This window comes from Scomber scombrus, chromosome 5 (assembly GCF_963691925.1).
Source record: "Scomber scombrus chromosome 5, fScoSco1.1, whole genome shotgun sequence".
NCBI lineage: Eukaryota > Metazoa > Chordata > Actinopteri > Scombriformes > Scombridae > Scomber > Scomber scombrus.
This window is the reverse complement of record NC_084974.1, coordinates 14,076,784-14,093,768: the sequence shown is the minus strand read 5'-3', so window position 1 is coordinate 14,093,768 and position 16,985 is coordinate 14,076,784. Positions and strand designations below refer to the sequence as shown.

Sequence of the window (16,985 nt, the reverse complement as noted above, 5' to 3'; positions counted from 1 at the left end):
TGGTGACTTCATTACCTGTTTTTTTAATTTTCCAACAGTCAGTGAAGTGTAATTTAATAGGTAGATTCTTGATGTGTTGATGAAGAAGGAAACCACCGCTGACACGTCTCACTTGTATATTTCAAAGGTTTTATTACAAAGAAATCAGTGTCACATGTCCAATCTGAGAGAGTCCTGGCCTGGAACCTCTCTCTCACTACAATACTTACAACACTATATATATAGTACCCAAAACAAAACTCCACCTTCTAAACAAATGGTCAGTCAAGAGACACAGCCCTGACCCCTCATTTATGACTAGTTTTAAACAAATGGTCAGCCTGGAGAAATAGCCTCTGGCCTGTCCTTTATGGCTAACTTTTAACCTTTAACCTAAGTAAACATCTACTTTTGGAAGACATACAAGACAAAGACATGATGTCTCAAGTTATCACAGGATAAGGGCAATCCGGACACTACATCAGTAAACTGACCTTGAGTAATCAACAGTTTCATCATAATCAGGCTTTACTCTGCTGCCCTCTAGTGGTAAAGATATATTAAACAGCAGGCTATTAACTTTAAGTCAGCCTGTGTAATCACTTAATAACTTTCACCTGTGGCTATAAACAGTCAAAACTATCATAAAAAACATTTTTAAGGATTACAAGGCTGAATTTTCATAATGAATGCACTGTCCTTATCTTGTAGAGAGCCAGAAGCCTGTTTGTCTATCCCCAAAAGCCCTTGGCCTTGCCGCTGGCTCTTCGATGGTTGTGACTGGCTGGGGATACCTAAGGGAAGAAGGTGACAAACAAACACACCGCCTCTCATCATTATTAACTGCCACCTTGTGAACATGAAAACGCATATCTCCTTGTCTTTGAGGTTGCCACAATCACTCAAATACTGCATATCTGCTTTCCCTTCAGGAACGGTTTCCCCTTCACTTCAGAAGGCCCATATCCCTCTGATAGATCAGGCAAAATGTTCCAGCCCCACAGTTTATGGTAGTGCCATAACCCCAAGGATGATCTGTGCTGGTTTCCTGGAGGGTAAAGTGGATGCCTGCCAGGTAATGAACCACTGATAAAATCTACAGCATAAAAATTACATTAAGGCTACAAAAGAAACAGAGGAATACTTAATATTTTAATTAATTTTTCAACTGGACCTTTTCATTTGAATCCATTGCAAATACTACTGCTGCAGGCTTTTTGTATTAGCTATCATTTGTACATTTATCCAATATTAATATTCTTTTCTTGAAAGTGGTTTAGGTATGATAAATTGTGCTGTTTTGACCTCAGGGGGACAGCGGGGGACCGTTGGTGCACTCCACCTCTTCTCGTTGGCATCTGGTTGGAGTGGTGAGCTGGGGCGTCGGCTGTGCCAGGGAGAGAAGGCCGGGCGTCTACTGCAAAGTGGAAGAGATGCTCAACTGGATTAATACGGTCATTGAGGTAGAGTTGAAGCGAATGATCTGATTACTGTGTCTGATGAGGGGAAGGTCAAATTGATCTAAAAAAAAAAAAACAGTTAAGGTTGCAGTGGTTTGACAACAGAATCAACATCCACCTACTGTTGTTTTTTCCATAGTTTCCAGCTGTTTCTCATAGTCTTTCGTAAGATGATTGAGTTGGGTCAGCTGAACCGCAGTTTGATGAACAGTGCAAACTTCATCTGCTGGTGAAGCTCCAGTAAAAGCTAATAAGTAGAGTTTAAGTTAACAATACTGACTAAGAACTACAGTATAGCATGGGTTTTGAGAGGAAATGACATCACAACCCTTCTACTTGAGGGCTTTAGTTCTACTTAGGCAAAATAAAAAATGACAAGTTAACAATACCTGCATTGTACAGTTTGCTGCTTGTAGTGTTTTGGCAAAATACAATTAATTCAATGACACAATGACAACAACTATGCATCACTGATTTGTTTTACTTTTATCCATGCAGAAAAACTCCTGATGTCCTCCATCACAATGACCAGCCAACACAAGACTCCAGTCCATACTACTTTGCAGAGACTGTGAAACTAAAAGGAAGCTTTTTGGGTTGTCTTTGTTTGTTTGTTGTTTTCTTGAAGTTGAAGATGCATCAACAACAACATAGATGAACTGTTAAACACAGCCATAAACACTACACATGTACACAAACACACATTTCATTCAAACTTATTTCAGGTGTTGTTTGTGCCATTTCAAGTTCTTATCTCAGGGAAAATTATATTTATAGTATATTTATGTTGTTATCTGTCATTTGGCAGTCTGGGATCTTCATGGCAGAAAGCTGCTATTTTCAAACTGAAACTCAAAACAGACATTATTGCCTTGAGTTGTGATATTGTTTAAAACTACTAATTTTACAGATATTTGATCACTGGTGCTGACACAAGGACATATAAACAACCATACAAACTGTTTTTAATTGGAATACAAAAAAATGACTGTTCCGCCGACTCAGTGGTATTGGTTGGCAGTCGAGAAACCATCCAAGGCACTCTGATTATAAGTTTATTAAATTGTGGACCGGTGAAGAAGGTGGATCTTACTATGTGCTATAATATATACTGTAGGTGTGCAATACATAATATGAGGTTTCATATGGAAAACTGCTATGCAAAGAAAGGCAACAAAGCTGTGCTATACTAATGCCAACAGGAGTACTCGTGAAGCCTCAGGTTAATATCACTAATACTGTCCAGATGTTGCAGCATGGTGCTGATTCAGTTGATCTGATGTGTGCTAATTCAAGGGCAATTGCACCTTTTTCACAGCACAGATGATATGCTTGTGTCCTACAACAGAATGATTTCTATGAGCACTTTATGTGGAGAGTGAGAATTACTTGACTTTACTGTATATGCCAATAATTCAAGTAGTTAGTCTTATAATGCACTGAAACTCTAATCACCCTTTATGTGTTCACAGTGCCTTTAGACTGAGATATCCAATCAGGAATTCAGCGTGCCTTAAGAAACCTTGCCATCTCTTGAAATGCAAAGTGCTATCATTATTTCTTCACTTTTCATTTAATAGTTTAATTTATGGCAAAGAATATCCGTCACAAAACAAATAAAATACAATTTGGCACTTTGTGATTTCAAAAAGTAGCTAACACTGTAATATATTGCATGATATTATAATAGCTGGATATAAATAGTATTTCTGTTAAGGTTTGTCAGGTGGCTGATAACATTTGTCTGTATATATGGTATTTTGGGCATTTTGTGTGTATGTTTTACATTTCTGTAAAAAGGTTGTAAATATAATAAAAGGTGATGTTCTTTAACTTGACTTCAGAACTTTTTTGACAAAAAATACTATACTGGGTTTACCAGACAACAGTAAAAGGGTCACACAATTAACTTGATATACTATGCCAGTGCGAATGTGTTGGAAACTGGATATTTCTTGTTCCATTCAATGTCTTCGTCTTCCCAAGCTCACACCCTCTGACCCAAAGTTAACAAAAGGAACAACGGGGGTTGGTTAAATCATTTTATCTCAAAAGATGATTCAAATTACCATTATCAGCTCAAATTTCATACTCATTATACACCCCGGACATACTGAACATTGAAATGCTAAGACCTGCAGCAATGAACTTAAATCATCTGATAAATGAGAAATAACTTAAAAATTCCAAGATCAGCAGAAAGATTTAGAAAAAAGTTGTCTAAGTATTTGCTTTGCTGTTCCATCTTGACAAGATCCTAATTTTGACAACTGTGGAGTACTTTAAAGTTTATAATGTAATTATCTGCCTGAACCTTGGAGGGTTTTTACTGCAGGACCAGTTTTAGCAGCATCACAGCATAAAAATAGAAATAGAAATTCTACATTATGGTTGTATGCCTCCACCAACCAGTCAAGTTAGTTTACATCGATGTCTATACAATATTTGTAATGACAACTTTGCAGGAATTTAATAAAAAAGTGTGTGAATAATTTCCAGTGAGAAATATGCTTTCTTCACCTAATGACTGTCAAACTTTGTCACATTTAGCATATAAATTATTGAGTTATGGCCAAAAATGTGTTTTGTGAGATCACAGTGACAAAGTTTCACAGTGAAAAAAACACTGCGTCTGGCCACAGCTGCTGCTGGTCTAAAGTCTAAATAAAAACTATCCAACTCCACTTGTGCATCAGTTTTGCTGTAACAGGCAAATTAGCTACACAAGGCTCTGACTTCTGACTTCTGACTTTGCAGCCCCTGCCTTTGAGAGGGGGATGCATACCATAATTCAAAGACAAAGAGAGTTTATATGAAAAAACATTTTTAATTGCAGTATCAGGTAGCTATGAAAACTATAGGCAACATACAGTACATTCTTGTCTGGAAGCAACATCGACCTTGCCCCAACCCTCATATCTATCTCTTTCACACAAACAGACTGATCATTGTGAAGGCTGAGTGCTGAGAAAATGTTGGAGTCCTTCAGAACAGCACCACTGCAGCTCACTTACTAATTAGCATTTACAATTATTTTTGGAAAATCAACATAATGAACAAGTGGTACAGAAAGAATGCAGTTATGGTTATCTTCGCCCACGATGGCTGGGGCCTTTGAATGGATTATCCTGGATCAAGGAAAAAAGGGATGGATATGGAAAAAAAGATTAAAACTGACTATGACTATGAGAAAAAAAAATAGTCATTACAAAAAACATCAGGTTTCAATAGTAGAGTGTAGTTCAGTTCAGTTCAGACAAAAATCAAAGAGATTATGTGAATAAGGTATAGTATGCACCCCAGCAGTCATGCTATACGATTTGTTCTGATCTCTTTTTACCTCATCATCATCATCATCATCATCATCATCACTGTCATCAAATGCAACTCCTCTAGATGACTGGCTCTGGCTCTGAGAGCTGGGCTTAGAGAAGGACGAAGATGATGACGCTGTTCTGAGGTAAGCAAGAATAGGAGACAGATTAAAGAGCAGGGTAAAATAATATGTTACCATTTTAAAATGTGAGGCTGTGGGCGGGAAGGGATGCCCAATAGTAGCAAACATACCTTGGAGGAGCTCTAGAAGATTTCATTATAGGGAAATCTTCATCAGAGTCGTCAATGGTAATCTGAAGATGTATGAAAATACAAAGCAAGATTGAAGGATAGTACAGTACAGTTCACATACAGATTTTTTTTAAAAAAGGAATTGTGTGTGTGGTGGCTGGCATTACATCATCTGCTACGTAGGACTTGGATGCTCCAGCCCGAGAAGATCTCTGGGATGGTGCCTGAAATGCTGAATAAGAATTTAAAGGATGTAAAAAGGATGAAGAGGTATTGGACAGATTCACACACTGTTAACACGTAATGAGATTTCTGTGCATTCTTTGTGATGCATTGGTCTGCCATGTAAGCGCAGTGTGTATCTACAGATCTTAACACATACACATAATTTCACACTCTCCTAACCTTGCATAATACTTCTGCTTGGGGTTGCTGCTGACGATTTCTTGGAGCGGCCGCGACCAGATGGCTTTGGTTCAGAGGCAGCTGCACCTGGATGGTGAAAAGTTGCTAACAATTAAACAATAGTGTGATATTTTACAACAAATATGTATGATGCAGCAAGAATAAACCAGCTATATATACACATTCTCTTTGTTCTCCTGTATGTAATGTCAGCAATATGAAAACACTGCAATGCTCACGAATAAACCACAGATAGAACGTGTGTGTAGCAAAGGCTGGAGTGTCATGACTGCCCTCTGCTGGAATTTAAGCAGAATGTGACTGGATTAAATCATTGTTGTTGGCTTCAAGTGGAGCTCCGAATTAGTCACTGTTTGTCGTAAAATCCACATTATAGTCTCTGTTTTTTTTGGTTAATGTTCAAGCTTCATATTAGCTTTTAAATACATTTTTGCACAGGAGGCTATAAACAGAAGGAATAATTACAGATTACAATGTATTTCAGTGTTTATTTGGGTGCCTGTTTTAGGACAAACTTGAAAATTCACGAACCCATTCTTCAAATCATCCACTGTTGCCCACCATGAAGATTTACATATTCTGATTGACTGATAATTTACCTTCAGTGTTTAAATTGTGATGAATTATTTGAGTTAGCTGTTATTTCCTTTACTATTAACTAGTGTGTACAAAGAGCATTAACACTGGTGATTGTGTGTAATTCTGTTAGCCCTTACACATAGTATAATCTGCCACTCAAGCACTCAGTGTTGACCAACTTTTGAGTTAAATAATAACCTACCTCTCCCCCTTCCTCGGCCGCCACCCCTCCCCCTGCCTCCACGCCCTCTGCCTCTCGTGGCGGGAGGCAACTCTAAGCCATCATCAGAGTCCATAGCAACATCAGCAAGCTCATCAGATATGCCGTGGTCATCCCCACGCTCCAGCCGATGAGCTTTGGCTCTGTTTATTGCCTGAGTGAGAGAGGAGGAGTGTATAGTCAGACGCTACAACAAACAAAACATTTCTGGCCTGTGTACACCCATTTCACTTACTTCTTTGATCTCATTCTCTTCCTCGGTTGTGTTCTTTTTGGAGTCTCTGAATAGCCGGACCTGAAAATGATCAAATATGCAGTCTTACGTTGACATGGCATACCATCATCATCGGCCCCACTTCCCATGCACACCCCATCTCCTCACCTCTGTATCAATATCTTGCTCTGTGGTCACTCCTCTGGCCTGGAGGTGACGCTGCGTCTTCTCTAGCTGATAAGTGATCAGCTCCTCAATGGCATCTTTCTCATCTTTATCTACAAACTCCTGAATGGCCTTCCCCATGCCCTGCTCAGTCAGCAGGGACAGCTGCACCGTCTGTGAGGACATGCATGTGAATACACACTCAATCAAATGAATGAATAGTATAAAACAGTGGATGAAAAAAAAAGCCATGATATCCTCTAAGTATTCTATGAGTTTGTGTGATTAGAATACCTTTTCGGCTGCCTCCAAGTACTGTTTAACAAGGTCCTCCACTCTCAACCCCTCAACTGCAGTGGGTTTTACCAGCTTGCCATAGTCAATATTGACCTCATCTAAAAAGAAAAGAAAAAAAAACCAATGAATAAACACTTCAATTTGACAAAACATTAAGTGAAAATACAATTATTAATTGTTGCAAATATTAGTAGGGTGATCTTTGAATACACAGCAGTGTATTTAGTTTGTATTAGACCTTTGATGTCCTCCTTTTGCTCTCGGCGTCTGAGAAAGTGAATGATGTCTTTTGGGTTGGCCACGCGGTCCACAAACTTCTGACTGAATCGAGAAGTGTTGAATGCCTCAAAACCCCCACTGTAATCCACCTGGGTAACGAAATGATGATTAATTTAAAATCTAGCGTGAAAAAGTGTTTGTGCACATGCTGTGAGTTTGTTCATCTTACCCTGATGCGAATTAAAGGTTTCTCTGGGGTGAGCGGACAGCCCAGTCTTTCTCTCTCAGCTTCATCTAGCATCTCATTGACCTACAGAGCAAGAGAAAGGGAAAGATTGCAGATGTGTGAATATAAGAGTGTAAGAATTACAGATATAAGATTGGGACTGGCATTTTGTTGGTGAATTTGAGTGTTACATTACCTTGGCACAGCAGAAATTCTCCACTTTCTTTGTGACCTGGGGTGTATCTGGTGTGAAGAGGTCTTGGTAGTCAGCTAGCACCACATCCTGGATGAAGAACTGGCGCACTGTCTTTAGGGGGATCTTCTGCAGGTTCATTTTACGACCCTTCACCCTGAGCAGCCCTATATGCCTAGATACACATAAACAGAGTGTTTGACTACTGTAGTCTTTCAAAATACAATCAGAATATATTAGTTCATCATCCATTGGGTGTATATGTACTTCTTGGCAGCCTCTCCAGGGGACAGGGATGTGGCTACGGAGCTGCCCGGCTGTGTCACGTAGAAGAGCTGCTGTTCATTTCTGGTTGGTTGTATCAAACACTCATGCTCGTGACCCCACACCACCAAGTCAAGAAACTCATCCAGGAACTGCTCAGGAATATAGTTGGTAGGACCATGCTTACTCCTGAAAAACCCCCAGAGAAAATAAAATGTAGAATTAAACATTTTAAAAATATAGCTGTTTATTAATATCACTATCTGGGGCTATCTTTGTGAAGTAATACAGTAAAGGTTTACTAAACCAAATATATGCAGAACATGTCAAACTATGGATAACACTGACAAACTATTCATCAAAACACTGCCACAATTTCACTGCCATTACTTTCCTCGCCACAAACATCCTGCATTCTGATTAAAGACTTTATTGAGGCTACACAGACATACAGTATGGATGCTTTGATATTTGTTATTATATGACTAAACTGTGCGTCTCTTTCCTCCAAACGGATTAGAACATCCAAAAATCCTCATATAGATGCACACACCTGTTCTGGTGGATGGTGAAGAGGTTAAACCACTCATCTTGGTCTTCTTTAGGACGGAGCATGGTCACTTGGTTGTTGACGAACATCCTGTACAGACGCTCATCTGGGATAGAACCTACACACACCAGCACGTATACTGTTTAGCAATCTGTAAACAACTTTGACAGAAAAACAAATGCCTATTTTTATCTACCAGTTTGTCAAAACACACACTTACCAAGACCATATAAAGCCAGTTTAGTGTTGCCTTTCTGCATGAGGATGGGGCTAATCTCTATCCTCTCCACTGACTGAGAGTGCCCAAAGTGATTGACAAGACCAGAGGCACTTAGCAGATCCAGCGCACACAAACCTTCAGCCTTAGGGGAAACAAAATAATCATGACATAGAATCAAATAAATACAGAGGAATAGCAAAACTGACAGAAATGCAAATACTTGCATGTTAAGATCATGTACTGTGTCTGACAATGAATTTTATTGTGGAAGGAACTCACCCCAGTTGGGTCATCATGGTTACCATGAATGCTGAATACAGGAATAGAGATGTTCAGGTTTCCATCCTGATAGTTAACCCAGGGGAACCTAAACACCATCAGACATATATGAGAACATTAGTTAAGCCTTCATTCACCAACAGTGTTTGTAAAGAATGACCACATAGACGCAGAAGGACTGACTGGGTGGTGTTAAAGTTGATAGTCTGGTCACTCAGTATATTGAAGTGTATGGGCGTGTCTCCCATGCAGTACTTTCTTAGCATAGTTATGCAGTTGTGAAGGCATCGCCGTGTTGGCTTGTTCTCGTGGAACAAATCACCTCCCAGCAGGATGAAATCAACCTGCAAAAAAATAAAAAGACAACAGAGGGTATTTAAGACAGGGATGTCCATTCAAGCAGAAAGAGATATACATGAACAGATTTGATGTGGACTCATCCCTGTGACTCTCACATCTATCACACTGCATGTACCTGATACGTTTTGGCATATTTCAGGATCTCCTCCAATGTGGTATAGGTGTCAGCACCACGGATGGCATCCTTTTCCAGGTAACCCAGGTGAACATCTGTAGCAATCAGGATTTTAAAGGTGTCCTCATCATCCCTAGAAATAGACACAACATGCATGGCAGTTATACCAAATGCAACTCATACATTAGATTATTTTGAACCTGGATATATCTGTACCTATATGCTATATCAACACTATTCATTGTAAGTAACCAGCACAATCAGAAAATATTTAGTTTGAGATTTCTTCAAAAAGTCATAACTTAAACAGACTCACAAGGTGCTCTCTGAAGACATGATGGTGGGTAAATAAGGGATCAGTTGACACCTGACAAGTTGCACAGAGAACACAACAAAGTTAACTTCCAGACATGAAAATGAAACACGTTTCACTATTGAAGCTCTGTTTATAATAACTCAGCACATTACACGTAACATTACAAATCATCGATATACTGTGTGATAGTCAACGTTAGCCAGCTAATAATACGTCTATAAAGTAGTAGCTAACACTAACTAAATTAACTTACTGCGAGGATAACTGTTAGCTTTCACTTAACATTATGAAGGAAACGCATGTGTTATTTATGCAAGTTATGTATGCGCTAGCTAACATGAACTAAGTTAGGTTCACATATTGTAAAGTCTAATCTTCAGTTAATACGTCTGTCAAATGTTAAATGGATACTTGTTGTGTATACTACTAATACAGAAAACAACCTGAAATAAACAATACTTGCGACGCACCTCCTTAAGGTCCTACGTCTGGCGTGTTTGCCATCAAAATCCCGGCAAGTCTTGCAAACCCTCTCCCCTTTCCCCGCCCCTCACATGTGGCTCAGAGTTATTGTAGTTTTATTTTGAATTCATCGCCGTTCCACACTAAAGAATCTTCGCGGGAAAAGAACTACATTTCCGGTATGCGAATGTAGTGTGTTTGTTTTATGACAGAGGTACACCGGTAATGCGGTGTCTCAGTTAACCGGCTACGTGCGAACACTGCTGCTTGCGCTAACGGGACACGCTGAAATAATATCATTCCCACCCTGTAGAAACCCTGGATTGTGTAGTTTGTCAAGTGATGTTTTCTTGTCACACTGGGAGCTGTAGAAACGGCGCGGAGCTAGTAAGCTGCCAGCTGTAATAATAAAGGGCTTGGCTTTAGTTTTTAGCTCTTTGCATCTTTTATAAACTCCCTGGTTGAGCAGCAGCGACACAGACTGCTGGGTTGGCTTCACTTCAATGGAGAGACTGTCAAAAACATCCGCTGCTGATGCTACGCAGGAGAAGGTAGCTTTGCGAGATTTGTGTGCAAAATTTAACTCAAAAAGGAAAAATAAAAGCTGGTTATATTGGCCACAGAGGTTGCTACGAAGACTACACAGAGAGCTACTTAGCAGCAGTTGCTACAACTCAGAACAGCTGATTTGGCACCATTAGAAAGTTGTACTGAATTATCGCCTTAATATGTTATATTTGACTTGAGCTCATACATCTACGTTACATTTGCTGATTATTGCTCTTAATGAGGTAGCTTTCACATATTTAGATATCAATATTGCAGATATTGATGCTTACAATATCAGGAATTGTGAGTGCTGTTTAATATTTAACTGTGGTCATCTGCAGGGGCTCCATCCTCTACCAAGTGGAGTTGTATCTGACAGCCTGTCACTGCCATCTTATAAGGAATATCCTGCACACCGCCCTCTCATCAACACACCTGTGCATCACACAACCCAAACCCGCACACATTACTCAAGTCGTCCATCATCACCCAGTAAGGCCTTTCCAGAGACCAGCAGTGCAGGTAACTTTAATTTTGTGCGTCTCTTTCTCTCTCTCTCTATGTGTGTGTGTGTGTGTGTGTGTGTGTGTGTGTGTGTGTGTGTGTGTGTGTGTGTGTGTGTGTGTGTGTGCGTGCATGTGTATGAGGTTTCCATTCAGGTATTGTAGTGTTTCAACGCTCCATGGTTACAGCATGTGCAATATGATGCCACACTACTTGAATGTCTCATCTGCATTGACATCTCCTCGTTCTTCCACATTATTCTCTCTAAGCTCCCATCCTACAGACTTACTCTTCCATCCAAACCTTTAAATCATACCGTATAACACTGTGACTATAACCCTGCACTAAATATGTTAGAAATCTATCACTATATCCCCATATGGATTACATTTTTGTGTATTGTGTGTGCATGTGCAGCAATCCTATCAGCTTTGAAGAACCTACAGGAGAAGATCAGGAGATTGGAGTTGGAGAAAGGATGTGAGGAGCTCAGTCTGCGCAGTAAGGGGAAAGATGCGACACACAAACATTTGCAGAGTGATAAAATGAGACTCATAAATACTCAAACGGACACAAGGAGAGAGACAAGTGACGGGACCAACTGCAACCAAGGTGAGTATATAAATAAGGTATAATGATACATTTCCAATTTCCTTTCATCATATTGTTATTTTTTTCTCCATATCTCTTTATCCTATATTATAGTGTCCTTTTATTTCTTCCACAGTGTTGATCACCCATCTTGCGGATGCAGAGTCTCGCTGTGTGAAGCTGGAGCGACAATTGGATCACATGAGGAGGATGTTGCGCAATGCTAAAGCAGATAGGACGAGTCTGCTCAAACAGCAGGTTAACACATTGTTCTGTCATTTAGGATGTAATACTGATGCTAATACTATTCCTTTAAAATATACCCTAATATCCATGCATAAAAATGAGGAAATGGCTTGTTGGTATGCATGCAGGGCTGCAACTAATGATTATTTTTTATTGCAGAATATTTTCTCACAATTAATCTAATAATTCTGTCTATAAAATTTCAGAAAACAGTGAAAAACTATTTTCTTAGAGCTCATAGTGACATCTTCAAATGTCTTGTTTTGTCCGATCAACAAAATCTTTGGATTGCATGATGCTGAAAAGCATTAAGCCTCACATTAAGAAGCTGCAACCAGCACATATTTGTCATTTTTGCTTAAAAACTTATGTTTGCTTAAAAAATAGTAAAATGATTATTCAATTATCAAAATAGTTAGCAATTAATTTCTGCCAATCAAGCAATCGACTAACCGTTGCAGCTGTGTCTGTGAGTAAATTTGGATTAATTGTTCCTCATACTGTCAGGTCTCCATGGAGACAGTCAGATCAGCTGACCAACAACCTGGCACAGTGTCTGAGCATGCCCATTTGGAGAAGCTGGAGCGACTGGAGCAGGAGTATCTCAGGCTGACACGCACACAGAATCAAGCTGAGGTACACATAAGGACACAGTCAAATGTCAGTTATAAAAACAGTGTAAGAACTCATAATAACCTTAACTACTGGGCTGCCTTCGTCCTGTATTGTTGTCGCTGTCATAAGAAAGAGTATATTGTCCAGAGACAACACACACACACACATACACACACACACACACACACACACACACACACACACACACACACACACAGCCTGTCTGTCTATTGTCTAAGAAACTAGGGCAGTGATTTTCACCCTGAGGGGCAGGACACCCAATGGGGACAATGATAAATCTCACAGATCACAAGGTGAACAAAGGGATAAGGGATTTTTTTTTACTTTTCTCATTATTGCTTTTTCTTGGAAAATACAAAATACTCCACTCATGCCTCTACAAATCCTACCAATTAAACAATCTGAGAAGAAAAAGTCACTCTTTGAACTGCTCACAACTGTAGTTTCTAAATCATTCTGAGTACTTCGTCTTCGGAGAATGTCAGAAGTTCCAAAAAATACTCAATCAAAAAGTCACCAGGAGTCGTCCAGCTGAATGCAGTTATTGTCGACAGCAAAACCCGGAGCCAAAATACACAGACAGAATCTATGCATAAATGACACAAAGAGCTAAAACTTGGGGTCTTTTTTATACTGTCTATATTGCTGACCCTTGCAGAAAAGTTTCGACCCCCTCCCTCGGTGGAGTGAGTTTCAACCAATCCGCTTCTTTCCGCCCCCAACATGTACTCACGTTCTTCGCACCCTCTTTCACCTCAACTTGAACTCACGTTCTTGGCGCCTATCCTAAAGACGCCCTAAAACACCTTTTATGGCTATTCCTTCCGTTTCTATGCTAGCAGGTGTTTCGCTATAGGGGGGTTTTGGATTACATCATTCTGAGCCTCAAGTTCTGTACTTTTCCACTTACTAGGTGCTGCCCCTTATCCTCCACAGCTGGTATTAGCTGTGTGGGCAAAGTTTATCACAGATGTCTTTAAGTTATATAATACAATACAATATTACCCAAATACTCTTATTACTGCATTCTTTTCTATAGTACTAATGCTACTAATATAAAAGTGTGGTATGTATAATCACATATATTGTGGTTTTCATGCTTATTTGATTATAAGGTACTTATTCACTCACTAAATGCAGAATCACATACACCTTCTTCGTTTAACATAATGCCTTCAAATTTGAACATCTTCAGCAAATAATAGTCAACAATCAAGTACCCTTTTAGCAGATACAACATTGCTCATTGTTAGTAATTATCAACAAATTTTACACTACACAACCCATGTCTACACAAAGTCACTGACTTGAGGGCTATGATTTAAACTTAAAATCACACATCAACACAGCAACCTAAACATCATTCTTTCATTTCAGAAATTTTACCAGGATACGGCTTTACTGATGCCATACAACTAATTCATGTTTTAATATTAAGTAGGCCGTAACACATGAAAGTGAAATAAACATAAAAAACAAACAAAATATAAATGTTTATTACTAGTATTTATTAATAGTATTATTACTCTTCATAATAACACTATCTGTGTTTGTGAATGTGCCAGATGAAGATTCAGGAGCTGGAGATGAAACTACAGGAGGAGGAGCATCAGAGGAAGCTGGTCCAGGATAAGGCTAACCAGGTAAACACTTGAACACATTTGTGTTTTGTTTTTAGCTACCATTTCATCCTTGTACTCATTATTGCTTGCAATATTCCTGACAGTATTTAAAAGAAACCATTGTCTATTGTTTTACATACTATTTACTAAATTAATAAATGTATATATTGAAATGTGTGTGCACGTATGCATCATTCTTAGCTGCGTTCCTCAGTTACAGACAGGTTTGGAGGCCAACCGGATCCTGCTGCAATCAGTGTCACCGTGCCTGTCCAGCACACAGTCCAAAGACAAGAAGTGTAATTCAAAGGTAAAAGGTATTCACCTGTTTGAGGTTTCACTTCTGTTTGAGCAAACTGGCAATGTTTCTTTCCCCCTTGATAAGTTAAAGTTCAAACACAAAAAAGGAAATGTCTGGAATCGGGTGCTTTTGCACAGTGTTAGTACATCTATATACTGTGTGTCATTGAATCAAGCAGGGATGACTTAAAATGGATTAAACTACAATACAGTTTTTATTCTCTGTCACTATACAGTAAATACTTAACAGTTTTACCATTTTCGCTCAGAACAAATAGTCAATATGAATCCATAATTTTGAGCTTAGGCATCTTATGATGGGCATTTGTCATAGTTTTTGATGTGTCCATGTTGACCTTCAAAAAAGTTTGTGTTAGACGCGCACATCAAGAGAAAGAAAGCAGGTGTTGGACCAAATAACAAAAGTGGTGTAAAAGCAAGAAAAAAGTCTGCACACTGCAGCTCCCAATGCAGGTAGATTTAATAGGATATCACCAGTGACGTTTCATTCTCAACGCTCTTCTTCAGACTAAAAATCAACTAGATAGTCGCCATCTTAAATCCACAAAAGGCCCAGGTCACCTGACAGATGATGTGCCAATCCCACTCAACACTTTTCAGGGTATATATAGGTGCAGACAAAATAAAAAAATGTTTAAAAAAATAATAATAATTCAATAAATAAATACAAAATAATGATGAACCATATGTGATAAACAAAAATAGAAATATTTGAAAAATAGACAAATAGTATGATAATGTATATACATATATGCACAAAATATATAGATAAGGATGAGACCCCCGGAACACATAAAGCAAAGCATTGGGCCATATAGCTGTTATAATATCAATATAGCTAGATTTTTTTTTTAAAAAGAAAGAAAAAAAAACCTTTTTTGTTCATGTTGATATTTCCAGAAGTCTTCACCACAGCAGTCATCCTACACAGAGCCACACTACAGATTGAGCCTCCGAGATGTACCTTTTGTTACTGGAACGGTAGTACGAACATGCATGTGTCTGCAGGTTTTATAATGTTTTATAGTTTTAATGCTGCACTTTGCTCACACTGTCTCTTTTTGACTCTCTTTCTCTTTTCCTTCCTAACTTTCAGTCAGTAGGCTGCAGCCACTCGGTGAGGGCAAACGTCCAGTCAGTTCTGTCTCTCCTAAAGCGACACCAGCCGCACCTCTGCAACAAGCATGTCCTCTCTAACAACCCAGACAGCTCTGGGACGGGCAGCTGCAGATATTCAGACAGCTCCTCTTCCTCCTCCTCCACCAGTGGGGAGGAGCTTTCAGAGCTTCTGCAGGCACTACAGGAGGAGCTGCGACTTATGAGCTTGTAAGTGCAGTTGCATCTGAGCTCGATTAGGAGTGATTTGTGACAGATTTTGCAAGTGGTATTAAACGTTGTCACGTGTTTGTGTTGCAGAGAGCAGGATGAGCTGGTGAGGCAGCTGGAGTACAGTGTGTCTGAAGAGGAAAGAAAAGAAGTTCAGAGAGAGCAAGAGAAGCTGCTTCTGAAAATGGAAAGGAAAGGAGAGCAGATCAGTAAACTCTACAAACACAAAACACAGGTGGGTGTTTTTCATAAAAAACAATTAATTTCACACACAGAGCAGTCAAAAATAATGATGTTTTCTTGTGTGACTCTTTTGTGACTTCTTAACATTTTCCTGTCTATCTTCTAGATAAAGAAGTTAAGGAAGGAAGTGATGACGAGGCGGAGCAGCAGGAATGAGGTGAGAGTGACTACAACAGTGTCCACTAGAGGTCGCTCTGCTGGAGCACTCAAACTTAAACCAGGAGAGAGAAGCAGGAGGAATCTGAGGTTGCTGAGGGACATGAAAGCTCTGCAGACCTCATTACGGACCTGAAACTCACACAGCAAGTAACATTAATCTTTTTGGTGCTCACTCACTACTTATGGCCATCATTTCAAAAGCAGCACGGTCACTGACTGATAAACACTGCAGGAAGTTGGCAGACCACTGTGACTTTTGACACCATCAGTTCCCTCTTTTTTTTACTTTTTTTTTTACTTTATTAGGAAGACTCTAACACATCTAAAAACATTTTTTACTTAAACTGATTTGCTCTCTACCTGTCACCTAAGTGCATGTTATCAAAACAAAGTAAATTATGTGATATCTTTGCCCTCTGTCACCTTCATGCCCGATGAATACTCAGAATGGTTCAAAGAAAGAGGAGGCTATATATACAGAACAAACTATGCTTTTTTTTTCATGGCCCATGTTATGTATTTATTTATTTATTTTTATGTTTTTTACTGATGTTTATCTTTTCTACCAGCAGAGGGCATGAAAGTCCGTCAGCAAACATCTTTGCTGTCTGTGTAACTGAAGAGTACTGGGAAAGCCAGATATTTTAGTTATTCATGTAGTTTTACATGCATGAAAC

The 16,985-nt window shown here is 39.2% G+C and overlaps 3 protein-coding genes across 6 annotated transcripts in view; 2 read left to right on the top strand and 1 right to left on the bottom strand.

Annotated features, from left to right (window-relative positions):
- The window catches only part of tmprss4a (transmembrane serine protease 4a), a 191,796-nt gene extending 188,546 nt beyond the window's left edge, over positions 1-3,250 (top strand). For 3 of the 4 annotated variants that reach the window (XM_062419572.1, XM_062419571.1, XM_062419575.1), the window contains exons 10-12: positions 691-786; positions 912-1,054; positions 1,290-1,555. In XM_062419572.1, coding sequence (XP_062275556.1) covers positions 691-786; positions 912-1,054; positions 1,290-1,466 — 416 coding nt within the window. In that variant the 3' untranslated portion in view covers positions 1,467-1,555. Of the gene's footprint in view, positions 1-690; positions 787-911; positions 1,055-1,289; positions 1,556-1,937 lie in introns of those variants that run through there. The other variant, XM_062419574.1, reaches the window with a different exon arrangement.
- A 1,002-nt stretch (positions 3,251-4,252) lies between these two features.
- mre11a (MRE11 homolog A, double strand break repair nuclease) lies at positions 4,253-10,152 on the bottom strand. Its single transcript, XM_062419155.1, has 20 exons — positions 10,120-10,152; positions 9,650-9,700; positions 9,334-9,466; positions 9,042-9,202; positions 8,859-8,946; positions 8,580-8,721; positions 8,363-8,477; positions 7,813-7,998; positions 7,549-7,720; positions 7,356-7,436; positions 7,146-7,275; positions 6,905-7,005; positions 6,614-6,784; positions 6,467-6,526; positions 6,214-6,385; positions 5,412-5,498; positions 5,174-5,238; positions 5,007-5,068; positions 4,780-4,894; positions 4,253-4,567 (listed from the first exon to the last, which is right to left on the bottom strand). The coding sequence occupies exons 2-20, from the start codon at positions 9,667-9,669 to the stop codon at positions 4,526-4,528; spliced, it is 2,103 nt and encodes a 700-aa protein (XP_062275139.1). The 5' UTR covers positions 9,670-9,700; positions 10,120-10,152; the 3' UTR covers positions 4,253-4,525.
- A 462-nt stretch (positions 10,153-10,614) lies between these two features.
- On the top strand, positions 10,615-16,748 carry cep57 (centrosomal protein 57). The gene is given in 11 exon segments (XM_062419503.1): positions 10,615-10,662; positions 11,002-11,182; positions 11,582-11,776; positions 11,892-12,013; positions 12,476-12,637; positions 14,203-14,280; positions 14,474-14,569; positions 15,481-15,561; positions 15,677-15,906; positions 15,997-16,141; positions 16,256-16,748. Coding segments are annotated over 11 exon segments (1,524 nt in total). The 3' UTR covers positions 16,442-16,748.
- The last annotated feature ends 237 nt before the right edge of the window (positions 16,749-16,985 follow it).